The sequence below is a fragment of the Pocillopora verrucosa genome, chromosome 10, assembly GCF_036669915.1.
Source record: "Pocillopora verrucosa isolate sample1 chromosome 10, ASM3666991v2, whole genome shotgun sequence".
Taxonomy (NCBI): domain Eukaryota; kingdom Metazoa; phylum Cnidaria; class Anthozoa; order Scleractinia; family Pocilloporidae; genus Pocillopora; species Pocillopora verrucosa.
In genome coordinates, this window is record NC_089321.1 from 18226199 (window position 1) to 18240713 (window position 14515).

Genomic DNA, 14515 nt, shown 5'->3' on the forward strand with positions numbered 1-14515 from the left:
GTAAATGTGACAAACCAAGTTTTGTAACCTTAGTGAGCAACTGCACAGCAAATTAAACCATATCCTGTATGTGATAGCATGCTACTCAAAAAAGACTTTAGAATCTTGATTTACTACACAACACCAATGACAAGAAAACTACAAAACACCTCAAGGGTGCATTGTGAATGGTGTTAGCAACAAACCCTGTAGAAAACTAGTACAAGCATCATACCTTTATAAATCTGGGCCCAGTTGTAAAGAGTGCAGATAATGCTCTCCATCAGTTAAGTAATTGCGAAATGTACTATGCTATCCTCCAGACACAAATTTGTTCAGCGGGTAGCATTATCCACCCTTCAAACATCCAGGGCCTAATTGATGCAAGCAACAAGCCCTAACTGATCTAATTGGTGCCAGCAAGATAACCCAATAAATCTGATTTGCACAAATAACATACCTCTTTCAATGACCAAGAGTGGTCTTTTTTTAGTAAGGGAGTGAGTTCCTAAAGAAACTATGGTGCTGTGTCAGGGGTGGAGTATAACTAGATTAATTGGTGTTATCAACTGGGTTACTAGCATAATTCGGCCAGCGTTAAGAGTTTCAAAGCTGAATTCCAATCGTAAGCTTATGTTTGGGAACATCAGATTTTAAACTCTTAACAGTGGCCAATTTACATTATCAACTAGTTGATAGTACCAAATTACCAGGTTTTTTTTAAAATTATTTTTAACCCACATCATCATGTTCAGTCATGTACAAAGTCAAACTGACTATGAAACAAGTTTACTTCTATAGTTACAGGCTTAAAGCCATAAACCAGACATGGATGACTCCTGTGCATTATTAGCAACTAAAAGAAAATTGGGAAAGTAAGGTTAAGTTTTTCTGAAGTTTTCCTAGATAGAGTCCAATTGGCTTCATCTAATTTGAAGGCCAAGTGATGGAGATTGCCAAATAGTATGTAACAGGCCTTTAAAAAGAAAAGGCAAAAAGATGGAAAATGTTCAAGTTGAAGGTTTATACTCCTAACAAATAAACAAACAGCATCAAGACTTGAACATACTTGAACATAGCTAAACAGCAACAAACAATTCAACGAAATAATGCGCTTTTATTTTTGGAACATTTCCATTGGAAGATGTCTGGATGTATTCAGCAGTAAAGCAATATGAACCGGCTTAGAATTTTCTCCATACAAGCACTGCCTCCTGTCACGTTGGTGGTTACACATGCTATTCTTGTTGCAGACTTATCTACAGTCAGAAAGTGCTTCAAGAGCTGGACTGCAAATTGATGAACACTTGTCATGGATGTAACAATATGTTAAGCTGCACTTATTTGCCAATCTTCAATGAGATTAATTATTTATCACCAGAAACTAAGTGTGCAGAATAATTATCAGAAATGATTAACCTGATTTGTTTCATTAATGATGGATGACATGAGTAGAGTTACCAGGGAAGTTGGTGATTAATGAGAAAATTTCATTAGTCTTCTTAGGACACAAATAAGTGAACTCTGCTTAGAGCAACACAAAGTTGCACAAATTATTCAAAATGTTCTGTCTGCCATGTTTCCTTTCATTTATTCACTAGTAAGAAACACTTGGCCTGCCAAGACTCCTTTTCACCTTCCCCAACCCATTGCACAACTGTGACTTATTTGTTGGAACATTCTGGTGCATGAATGGAATGCATGAAAGAAGAAAAATATCAGTTGCCTGAATAAGTACAATCTTCTGCTATAAAATGTCTGTTGCCTAGCAACACTGACACACTGAAGCAAAGTGTGGGAAGTTACATTCATAATTGTATTCAATATCAACCATTCCAACACCCTCAGTGTTCTTTGCCAATTCTTTCTCAAAATGATTGATAGACATAATTGATGCCTTTATCTTGCTAGCTTCAATGCATTTCTTGAACCATAAATGTGGAAAAACACTTAAAATCCAATTAGTTAGGCAGTACTTTACACTGCAAGGTTCACTTGCTTTGCCATATAAAAAATTCTTTCCTCCTTTGACTCCTGCTTCAGTCATTCTTACAACTAAGTACATGTTGCTTGGAAACCCAAAGGAAAAAACCTGAAGCACCATTGCCAAGCAGAATTTCTCTATTACCAGATTACTGTTCCCATAATGCACCTTGATTCAGTTCAATTTATAATTGATTGCAAACTTGTCACCTTTTTTCAATGCAAAGGTCAGGGGTCTTGTGTTGAGGTTAGATCTACCAGATTTTCTCCACAATGTTGGAAGGTTGATGATACTCAGTAGCACTGAACCAATTTATGCCACTGGAATTCATTTCCAATTATGTGACGCACTTCAAGTATAGTTGGGGGATGAAACCATCTAAATGTATGAGCAATCTGTCAAGACACATCCACAATGACTTCCTTGGATATCGCAACTGTGTTGTCCACATCATTTGAAGTGTTGTCATTAACTGCAGTATCACCAATGACAAGCTGATTAGCACACCAAATGATTGTACGGGTTGCACGTGTGTTTTGTGTCAGTGTCTTCACAGCTGATATTAAGGCTGAGAGTTCTGTGAAGGATTAAAACAAACAAACAAATACATAAATAAACAGAAATAAATGAGAAAAATCATGATGCTTATCATTACATATTTATGATGTGGGTCAACAACTGCAGTAAAAAAAGCTAACTTGGATACAAGCTTGTACATGGCTTATCATAGAAACACGAGTGAGTCAGGTTTTTTTTAAGCATAAGACACTAGGATAACAGATAACAAACTCAAACAAGCTAATTCTGATCTTCCATCCACAAACAGTTGATGTAAATTACTGTACACAGATTTAACACACTGGCTCATTCCATACAGCTATGTAAAAATGGATGGGAATACCATTAGTACCAATCCTATTTGTTCACAGTTAAAGGCTATTTGCATGTAGTTATTCTGTAGTTGTACTAGCCTTGACGTTGTTACCAATTGCCTACCCTGAAGTTTTCAAGATTGCATTTTTGGGGGAAAATTTGCGGTAACCTGTTCCTAGAGAGATTTCACTGATACTATTTATTCAGAGTCCAATGTTTGTGTTTTTGCTTTTAATTTTTAATGGCTTTTTTTTAATTAAGTGGCTTGTTCAGAACACTTCGGTCTCCAATCTGCTCAGTGATATTGTCTACCTCCATACAAGATAAAGAATGTACTAGATTCCCCTTAAAAATTTCATCAGTGGGTCTTCCTGGCTAACAGTCCCTTTCTTGTTTAACTTCAGAGTTTTGAAGTCTTTCTTGAAGGAATTAAACTGACAATACCTGTAATATCTTGATTCCGCAGAGAACCATTCAGCCTACTTCTTGAGCAATTACTGCTACTAAGTTCCTCCCTCCTACGATTCTGCAATTCACGAATTCCATTGTGCCACAGATCAACTCCCTCACTAATGCTGACATGGAGAGGAGAGTGACGAATGCGTTCAATTCGTCCAACTAAGGCTTCAACCTAAATAGCATTTACATAACAATTCGCACATTACAGAAATACAATTAAACAGCATATAATATTTCTTTACTAATGGGCATCATTCTTGCTTAATAACCCAAATATATACATATGTACACAAATATGTATGTAATGAAATAATTAGCATCTGCTTTAGTAATTATAAAGGAGGGATTTCCCTCTTGCTGAAAGGATATAAGAGGGTGTCAAGGGGGTCAAGCTATAGTCACTAAACAGCAATAAAGAAGCCAGTTAAGCAGTGAACTCTTGATAAAATAGGTTTAATCAGTAAACTTAAGAGGACATTGGTCAATTAATTTGTATGATCTTAAGACTTTTATGTGTTGCGAATGGTCTCCTATTACAAGGTCAGCCATGGTTAATAACATACTTCTGTGCACTGTATTGTGCAAGAGACCTTTTCAGTATGCAGCCACATGTTTTGAATGTGGAAGAAAAAGTTGCTCCAATCCTAATGAAAATCCACTTCCAAGTGGCCAAAATGCTGCCATTTTAAATAATTACCTTAGTAGTGATATCACACCACCCAACCTTTCAACCTTAAAAATTGCAAAAACATACATGAACCAAACAGGTAAGAAAGCAAATGTATCACAACTAGAAAGTGTTGGTGATACAGTGATTTTAGTTTAGATTGAAGCCATATTTTACCAAAAGCGAAGTTTTTCTTTTTCGTTAATTGGTACTGTAAATATATTTGCAAAATTCAGTGAGTTGTAACAAAACATAGTCTCCTAGTCTTGGAACCAGATAGCACATGGTTGAAGTAAACATGTTCCCAACAGGAGTAATGGGAAGCTTGTCACATGCTAAAGGAGATTCACAGAAAGAAACAGAGCAAAAACACCCTTTACAACTATCATGCTACAACCAAAATAAACCAAAATGGACAGGAGTCATCTTTCAATCTCCTGCTTTGACTGTCTACAGAGATAATATCTCCACTTTGGTACTAGTTGATCATCTACTCTGATCATTGTGTCGAGATTAGTCTTAAAAAAAGACTGTTTCAGCAAGCTGAATCACCAGAGTCATTATCTTGAGGAATTGTTTGTTATAAGCTGAAGTGAGACTCATAATTACTAATTCCTCAAATTTGCCTTAATCTTATAGGCTGCAAGAACACTTCTGAAACTTTATTTTAACACTTGAAGGGATACTTTCCAAATTTTGAGATGCCTTCCACCCATTCAATGTAACTTTTTATTGCTGATGTCTTCAAACAAAGGTTTAAAGGTGAAAAGTTCCCATCATAAGGGGTTTTCATGCCACCAACCTGGTACTAGCCCTCTCTAATAGGGTGAAGTTCCTTGACTGATAGCACAGGAATAAAGAAAAAGATTCAGGGCTCCTCTTTTGGACACTGGTAAATCTGAACAATGTTCTTTTAGGGAAATCAATTACACAGCAGTCACTTTCCCTTTAACAAATGACTGCTGAAATATGTACAAATACCTTTGCATGTTCTCGCAAATGATCCACAATTAGCTTGTCCACTCTAGATGGATTAGGGGGAGGTCTAACATTTGTTGCATTTCCAGATGAGAGTCTTCGCCCTGACCATAGGTGTGAGATTTCAGCCTCTGCCTACACAGACAAAAAGAACATTTCAGTTACAGTTAAAGCAAAATGAATAATTATCTTACGCGCACAAATCTTGAAATGCCTAACTATAATCTAAAATAAAGATGAGTGACAGACTGAAGTGATAAACATGACTTTACATTTAAAAAAATTACACTGAATACAGCCTTTAACATGTCACAAAATACCCAAAAGGAGAACCATTAGGTGAAAGCTCACACAAACAAGTACCTTTTTTCGCTCTTTCTCTAGACACCGCAATTGTTCATAACACTCTTCAAGTCTATAGTGCAGCTCACTTGTCAGTGGACTCTTAGTACGATGCAAAATCACATGACCTCCAGAATGTCCATTTGCATCCCTTGGCAAAGAGCTTGGAGGAATATGCTCTCTGCCTGATGTATGTTTGAGCCATGACCCTCCATTCACATCATAACTTGAACTAAAATGCTTTGGAGCTGAGTGGCTATGAACTGGTCCTGGCGGTGAAGAAGGGGACATACTGGGTGAACTACAGTAATGGTGGCCATTTGTTAAATTTAGAGACTGTGGGCGTGTCTTAGGAGAAGAAACAAATTGTGCTAGTCCAGGGGCTGAGCTTGGAGATGGTTGAGAACGACGACTGGAGCCATTACTTGAATAGTAACCAGATTCTGAAGAGTTCCATCCCTTGCCTCCTGTAGATGCATCTTTAATTGGCATGAACATAGTTGGCAAGGTGTCTTGTGAACCAAACTGCTGCCCAGTTGGGGATGGGAAGGGAGAGAGTTCGTCATTATAACCATTCACAGTAGGTGATGTACTGCCTGATGAATTGGTCAGAGAACTTGCAGGAATTAATGGGGTTGAGGGAAATGGAGGGGTAGTTCCCAGTGAAGAATTTGTTAAACTTGAGGGTGGGGACAAATCAACTGGTGACAAAGGTGGGGTGCTATGGGCAATCACTTCTGATGACCAGATAGTTTGACCAGGAAAAGAACCAAAGTTTCTAGCTGCTGCATTACTGTGATTGGATGTTGATGCAGGAACTGGAATGGTACCATTGGGTACAGCTGAAAAGGGCCATGAATGAGATGTGCCATCAAAACTGAAACAAACAAACAAAACTTGAGCTGGAATACTCAAACCCATAGCCAAACCCATATTGTGTGATTTTGAGATAAGGGAATCCTGGGAATCTGTAACAGATATACCGTAATTTCATCGTTTACCCACACGGCCGATTACCCGCACCAGCTGATTATTGCATACAGCGAAAAAAAAAAGTCAACAGATTGCCTGCACTGGTGGATAACCCGCACATTATGTTATTCAACTTTTTGGTGGTGAAAACGTGACATTAAGGTGATACATTTCAGTCTTTTAAAAGTTGTCTGATCCAACTTTCGAAAACTTGAAAGTGTCTTTGTCGAGTTTAAAGGTCAAAGAAATTCAGACACGTGCACAATTCTGTGTCAATATTGGCATGTACTTTATTGATAAGATTATACTGTAAAAACACAAGCGGCCCATGCCCAAATCTCAACGTTTCATACTTGACAGAATGCGAATTTGTGGCCACATTTTGTGCGAGCGATCGTTCAGCGTCATGTTGATTTGTTGAAAAAAAAACTGGGTGAGTATTAAAACTTGAATTATAAGGTACTGTTGGCGATTTCTGGAAAAAATCGATATCTCTGGTTCTATTGGGCCTAACAAGTCCCTTAAAACGGGAGAATTCTCTTTAGCTCAAGCTAGTGTTAAATGGAAATTTGTTACTGATGTGCCAAATATCTTTGGATTATTTTTGTCACCATCAAGGTTTTGTTTTCACGTGAGCTGATAACAATTTGTTCGTCCCGCAACTAATTATGCGTGAAATAAACTCAAGTCAGCATCATGTTTTTGTGCCGCTTTGTGGCACTCTTAATACAATAAAACTCATTTGAGAGGTGGGAACGCATGGTGGTGATAATTTTTTTCAATTCAACTACCACTAGATTTTAAAATTGTCACATAACCCGCACCTCCCTATTACCTGCAGTGGCGCATGTTTAATGCAAAATCAACAGATTACCCGCGGGTAAACAACCGGAAATTACAGTAACTGGCTACCCAAGCAGGCAAGATGGGGATTGCCTGCTTTCATTCCATGCAACCAAAAAAATGTTCATGGAGAAGACTTACAAAGTGCATGTGAAAAAGGAATTGAGAAAAAACAGGCATGTGATTTGTTGTTGAAAGCTTCCTCTGCAACCCCGTATTTAGTCACTTGTGATCCATGTAGGTCAGGCACACTTAAGGATACTATCACGCACAAAAACTTCTAAGGATTACCATACCTATCAGGATGTATCAGAGAAAGAGGTGAGAATGGCTCTACACCTGGATTTGCTTCCTCAATGCTTGAAAAATTAAAAATGCTTTCATCCTCAAGAACTTTAGAAACAAGGTGAAAAGCTATGTGGTTGTTAGATTGAGGGGTTGTAGGTGTCCTGGGTTCTTCTGGAGGGATTCCACAGCTGTTAGCATGATCTATACTATGTGGACCATTCATGTAGGGCTGTGGGACAATCACATTATGCCTTGCAGCCTTCAAACTGGTAATATTTCCACCAAGATTAAAAACCTATAGGAGGCAAAAACAGTTGGATTTCTCAACCTTAGTTTGAATCAATTATGGTAATTGTGAAATCCTACTTGTACTGTATCTGAAATAAAGCATTGATAATAAGTCATGAAACCAGTTGAAAAAATGCAACACGAAGTTGGCATTATTTCATTGAACAAATTACCATTTGCAACATGCTGCAATCACTTTCTACATGTAACATTTAGTATATAATAATACAACTATTCATCTCGGAGTCGGTGGCTAGCAGTAGTTATTTAAAAAATATCCACCACTGGTCACATCCACTTTGGTGACTAATTGTTGACTTTTTTAAAAGGTAATGCTGGTAATTTAGTGTTAACAACTGAGTTGAAAACGTAAATTAGCCACCGTAAAGGAGTGTTAGCCCTTCGTCAGAGCAATAGACAAAGGGCTAACGCTCAAAACGTCAGTTTTTTACCCTTTATGATGGCTAATTTACATTTTCAACTCAGTTGTTAACACTAAATTACCTGCTATACTCTCTCACCGACGCAACACCACAGTTTCTTTAGAAATTTACCCCTTTAAAAGGTAGTGGTCTGTTTGAGGGGCTAGAATTGTCATCCTTATCAACCAGATCACAGATAGGAAAAAGAAACACTACCACTAAAATTCTTCCTGATTGATAATTTCCTGATCCTGGCACAACACAAAGCCAAATGGCACTACCACTGTTAACTTGATTTAAACCTGCTTGTATCAATCATATAGCTAGAGAATTTATTGATATCCAACACAAACTGTCATATGAAATCCTTGACAACTGGTTCAGAATCAAAGAAATTACGACCTTCCTGTGGTGTTCAGTTGGAGGTGTTTGTTAGATTTGCTGATGCTTTTACTTGGTGATTTATCTGACTACAAACTTTGAATGCTTTTGCACCTAGCCCATTACATTAACCCACAAAAAAAGAAAAAAAAAAAACCGCAAAGGGGTATGTTAACTTGTGTTGAGTAGGGAGACACGAGAGAAAGTGTGAATTCCTTAATCAATAGAATTTTGAAATGGGATTTGCCTTTGGAACCTTGCAGCTAGAAACTTGAAATGACTCAGACTCAATTATTCCTGTTATTCCTAAAATTTTAGTTGTTGGTATAGTTGTTGAAAAAATCTTCTCTTTTGTAGTGTTTAATGGCCCTTATCATCTTCGCATGTTTGAATTTCCACAAGAAGTTATTTCTTGAATAATCTTAACCATTACAATTTCTTGATATGTGATTGGTGCATTATCTGCTTTGTTTTTCACAACTCATTCTGTACAATTGTAATTGGAAAGTGTAATCGGGCAAGGTAATTAAGTATTGGCCACAGAAAGAGTTGTAAAGCTGATGTTTCAAGCATCAGCCCTACATCAGAGTAAAGCATAAGAGAGCATAGTGTAATTAGACAGTTGACTGTAATCAGACACTTGTAATTGGGCAGTTGAAGTAACCAATCATACTAAGACTACTCAGCCAAATCCACCAATCACAGAATTAACCACAATAACCATAGCAACAACCACTTATCCTAACCAAAAAAAGCTTAGGAATTTCCCAAATGGAGAAATTCGTTTTCCTTTGACACTGTCTCAACCGAAGATATCTGACCTAAATGTATTTAGTATTTTTCGGAAACTGTAATGTTTATGATTAATAAGTAAGAGGACTTCTTGTCCTCCAATTCTGACTGTAATCATACTTGTGCTTGACAAATTGGACTTCCCCTTTACACTAGTCTAATTTTGTTAATCCCTTGTATGATTACAGGCTCAATTGGACTCCACTTGGTCCTATTACCATTATTTATCATTGGTTTTGTGGCCTGTGGGTATAGCTGGAGAATAATGCCCTAACACCAAGCCAATAAGGGCACACTTCACATCAACCATGAGCACCAGCAATATCATAAAAGTTGTTATGACGAGGGAGCCTGTTAATAAGTAAATCTACAAAAGTGATTGCCATTTGACTCAAACAAGTCCAAGAGAACAAATCCAAGAAGGGCAAGATCACTTCTGAAAACTCTCCCACCAAGGGAAATAAGCCTCTAAAGAAGAAAAAATTCGTTGAAATATACGACAGCCTTTAAATGCACTTGAGTAAATTGACAGACTTCGAAGGTATAACAGCTGAACTCCAGATACCACAAAAAAAGATTAGAAAATAATAGGGATTTGCCATCATCGATTTAAAACTTTGACGATGTAGTCCAAAATAGGAATTGTTCAGACGAAACTATTTTTACAAATAGATCTCTCGCCTTCAGATTCACCGAATCTATAATTAGAATAGCAATGACCAACAGAACACGGAACGTATATTACGTAAAATTATGGCTAAAATCCGGTCGGAACTAACTTCACGATGAGCATGATTTTTATTTCCATAAATATCAAAAATTCGGTTTTTGAAATATATCGTTACGCCGGGTGAATCGAATTGGAGAAAAAAAATATGTCTCAGGGCAAATCCACACTGAACCAACAGCCCACAAAAACAAGTAAACCATACATTTTTTTTTCGTCAAATAAATAACTTCATCACAAAGAGTAATAACGTCGTTATTTACGTCAAAAAAGAAGTTCCCTACAACGAGAAAACGGCAAACCGATGGGTAAGAAAACTTGAAGGCTGCTATCGAACAGATCTTGCGTTGGCAAACGCTTGCTGAGTTTCGAAATTGTAAGAACTCAGTTGACTGCTGTCTCCAAGGACTACATTTTCGAAAATATAGCTGATAATCATGTCGAAGTGGGCAATAGCATAAAGAAACCGTAATCTTCAAAATCTTTCATCTCGTGAAATTCGGGGAGCATTAGATCGTTCATGCGCCGCTACTTGCTTCTTTACAAACACCGACCCGGAACGGAGCCGAGCGGCATTAGCTCAGCTTACATTGTGACCCGAAAGTAGACGCTTCACTACTCAAATCATGTAACTAGGAACAGTTGTGTTTTCTTGCAAAAACGAATTTCATCTCCGAATATCTAATAAAATAAATACCTTGTACTTACCCTAGAATGTTGTCCTTCGATAGTTGCCCATGTCCTGTTTGAGCGACCCAATGTTGAATTCAAGTTGGAAGGTACAAACGGCTTGGCAGCGGGGTTCGGGACAAACTGGTAACAATTCCGAAAAAGGTGTGAGAACTAGAATTATTACTCAAGAAATTGTGCAATTCTAAAAAGGGCATGAAGAAAGAAAAACACAAAAAGAGAAAAAAAGCCAAATTTTCTGTATGTTAACGCTCTTAGCGAGAGTGGCACAATGGCTCCCTCGTAGTTTGCATAAAAAAACAGCTTCCAGCTGCATCAATGGGACAGTCATGAAACCTACGATGCTAACACAAACCTTCGTGTTATCTTTCGATGTTTCTTTGCCAATTTCGCACAAAACTGCGTCTTTATGTTCATTTTGCCCATGGTCTGTCTGGGCGGAAAACGCCATTACTTCTCCATAATACAAGACTCTAGAAATCTTCTCATTCTCGCCGGGAAATCGATTGGTGGAAAACAGGCACGTCATTTAATCCCGCCAATCAAAACTTTAGCCGCTGAGTTCGTTGTTTGAGGGTGGGGAGGGTAAGGGTGAAAAGTCACAGCAAGAAGGAAGCGAATGAAACTAATTAATGAAAATCGCTTAACGCTAGTCGCTAGATTTATTTCACAAAATTGCATTCCCTGAGCATGGCACTTTTTGGTGAAACAAAGACAACAAGGAAACAAATGAATAGAAAGTTTCAGCTTTAATATCAGATAAAAATCTTATTTCATAACCCGAAATTTGTTGACGAAACAATGATATGAAATTAATCATAAAGCTGGTCGACCCAAATTATTTCGGGGCCGGGTAATAGGCAACTTGGTTCCATTCGATGGTTATGAAACTCAAAGGGATCGAGGGTAAAAAGTGAAGAACAAGACCTTCCCTTGTGGAAAATGTGCGATATGAACTGTCGCTCTCCCTTCAAAAAGGAAGGCATTCCGAGCTTTAACCATCGTTGCTATGGAAATAGCATTCGTCAAAAAGTATAGAAAAACACTATAGAGTAAAAACGGAACTATTAAAACACACAAAATAGAAAAAGAAAAGCCTCGAAAGTGACCATCAGATCTTCCTGAACTTTACGGGAAAGGTTCTGTGTGACCAAGGCTACTAAACGTATTACTAAACAAAAGGCTTAAGGTAGTTCGGCGGAAACTGGCTTATAAGTATGTGAACTGCTTCATTGGCATCAGCCTATCGCATTGAAATCGGGTGCGAGTCTCTTCCCGAAGAAGGCATCTTTTATGGAGTAATGGATCTGCTCTGACTGTGCTCTACCTCAACTGCCTGACTTTTTTGAACGTTCAGCAGAAAACCGCTTGCAGACTGAACTGGCTCTGAGCTTTCTGCATAGATCGAGACCTGTAGCAAGGATAAGTCGGCAAACTTTCTGCATTGCCCCTAAAAGAGCTAGTAGTACGAGGAACAAAGTCCTTGATCAACAGATCTTGCTTTTAGAAAGTCAGTTTCCCGTTGTTTCACCTACTGAACTGAATCTGATTGGATTCTAGTGTTGAAGGGTATTTATTTAGAAGAGTACTTTATCCACCTTAGAGACATACTAAATTGGGTTATTTCTGTAGTTCGACGAGAATTGACTAAAAAAAATATGCCAGAGAATCAAAGAAAGTATTTTAGTTGGAGTTTGTTAAAGACAAACAGATGCTACACTTCAAGAATGCAATAATGTGTAAATAAATTGAACTAAAAAAATTTTATAACAGTTATTTAGTTGGCGACTTCAATTTTCCAGAAATTAAGTGGCAGACCATAACACCCACTCATGGATTTCTGCTTAAGTAATTTAAAGATCTACTGCATGATACCAAACAAACAACGCTTCACTTCTTTGTTAGAAACGAACAACGCTTCTGGTGTTACTCAAACATGTTTCACTTCGGGCGACTTGACCGGTTAACCTGAAGACTGTCCCGGCTTGAAAAAGAAAAATTTACAGAACTCAAAATATCGATGGAGTTTTATTATAAAAAGTTTAAAGAATTTGTTTAACTTTTTTTTTTTCAACTTAACGCCGAAAAAACGCATCAAGATGAATACAGACCCCCTACTGGATTTAGATGTAAAGGTGCGAGAAAACAGCTAAATCTCTAAGTCTAGTGGAACCCTTTCCCACTTTAAGACAAGCGAAAGCTTCTCGCTATCAAACGTCTCCCGGAATTTATTTTTCCCCAATCTTCTTCTTTGAGAGTCCAAAATGGCAGCCACTTACTCTTCCACTTTCGTCAACGATAGCCTGCAAGCTGACTTCAGAGGCACCGCACGACCTACTAAGCCGCAGTAACGAGATGGCACAAGGAGAAAATAGGTCCACAATGCGTACATGTGTCCAGCGCGAGATGATGTCTCACCTACTCACATTTATGTAAATGGAAGACACTTGATCGTAAAACAAGTAAAACGTTATTCCATATCTGAAGCAAGATGTTACAACAATGTTGTAAGTGCAGTCTCTATTTTTTTTTCATTTTAAAAATGAACAAGAAGTGTATAAGTTGCATTCAGCTTACAAGTTTTTTTGAGGGTTTTCGGTTGTAGAGTGAATGTGCTGATTAAAATTGAATACAATCTAATTTCAGCAGTGCATAAAAGTGTCTCCTGGAAACAGGAACAGAATTACAAACATTTTCCACTCAGGTGAACTGTTTATTAATTGCAAAGGGTGAGTGCTTAAAATGTCTGCTTTAGAAACTCTTTACAGTGGCCAATTTACATCATTAACTCAGCTGATAAAAACAAATTATCTTATTATAAGTGACATAACAACACAACAACTGACACAAGAATTGTGGCCCTTAAACAGTAGATTGTAATAGAAAGTAAACAGAACATCATTGTTTTGCTTAACTTTGTCCTCGATCTTGAGCAACCCCCATCCAACATTGCTCAAAGTCTGGTGAGGTCATCACATGTCTTAACATGGAAAGGCACCTCTTTAATTTTTACTATTTTAGTTTGTTTTCAAAACTGACTTTTTTAATTATGGAAAATTCAACAATTTCTATGACAACTGCCTCATCTCAAGATATTTCGCAAATTGGGATATTCGGTATATCCAGAATTTCCTAATGGAAAAATGTAATAAAACTGACTATCATCATGTGACTCTTAAGCTTGGACGCAGCACTTTTCTTTGCTTTTTTCCTTTTCTGGGTAAGGCTGCAGTAATGACACTTCAAGATATTGAAAGCAAACCATCCATCAGCTATTTTCTAGTTACACTGTAAACAGGAGAGGTATTTTCCAAACTGAGTGATACCAATAGTATTTACATTGTACCTTTGCCTTAGGGGTTGTGAAACAATCTAGCAGTTGAAGAGGTTCAGCCATAGGTGGGGTAAATTCTGATGATTCTGACATGTTGCAGTCACCAAGGGGTGTACTCAACATCAATCTCTCTGACTTACACTCTTCTTGAACTCTGAAAGTAGAGAAAATGTATGTTTGCCATCCTGAACACTGATAGTGAAATTCTCCCTTGATGTCACTTTTACTGTTCCAGTGGGATCACTAATATAGTGGTCAGTTTTCTCCTTCACATCATTGGCTGTGTTTACCTCTTTAGTACCACCTACTTCACTGATCTTTCCTTTTATCACAAAAAGTTGGTTGTGGTGTACCACAAATAGTTAGGCAATATTGTTGGTTTCTGTTTCTTCTCAAGAATTTCCAAAATGTTGCCCACAAAAACTGTCTTTCAGCCACAATGGTGTTATGTTTTAAAACTGCATAGCTTGACAGGGCTGCCTGCCTTACTCCTGGC

At 37.7% G+C, this 14515-nt stretch overlaps 1 protein-coding gene across 1 annotated transcript; it reads right to left on the reverse strand.

Moving 5' to 3' along the window:
* Positions 1 to 1076: 1076 nt before the first annotated feature.
* On the reverse strand, positions 1077 to 11164 carry LOC131787026 (uncharacterized). The gene is made up of 7 exons (XM_059104100.2): positions 11041 to 11164; positions 10704 to 10808; positions 7394 to 7680; positions 5304 to 6159; positions 4944 to 5075; positions 3281 to 3467; positions 1077 to 2540 (listed from the first exon to the last, which is right to left on the reverse strand). The coding sequence occupies exons 1-7, from the start codon at positions 11134 to 11136 to the stop codon at positions 2362 to 2364; spliced, it is 1842 nt and encodes a 613-aa protein (XP_058960083.2). The 5' UTR covers positions 11137 to 11164; the 3' UTR covers positions 1077 to 2361.
* Positions 11165 to 14515: the final 3351 nt, after the last annotated feature.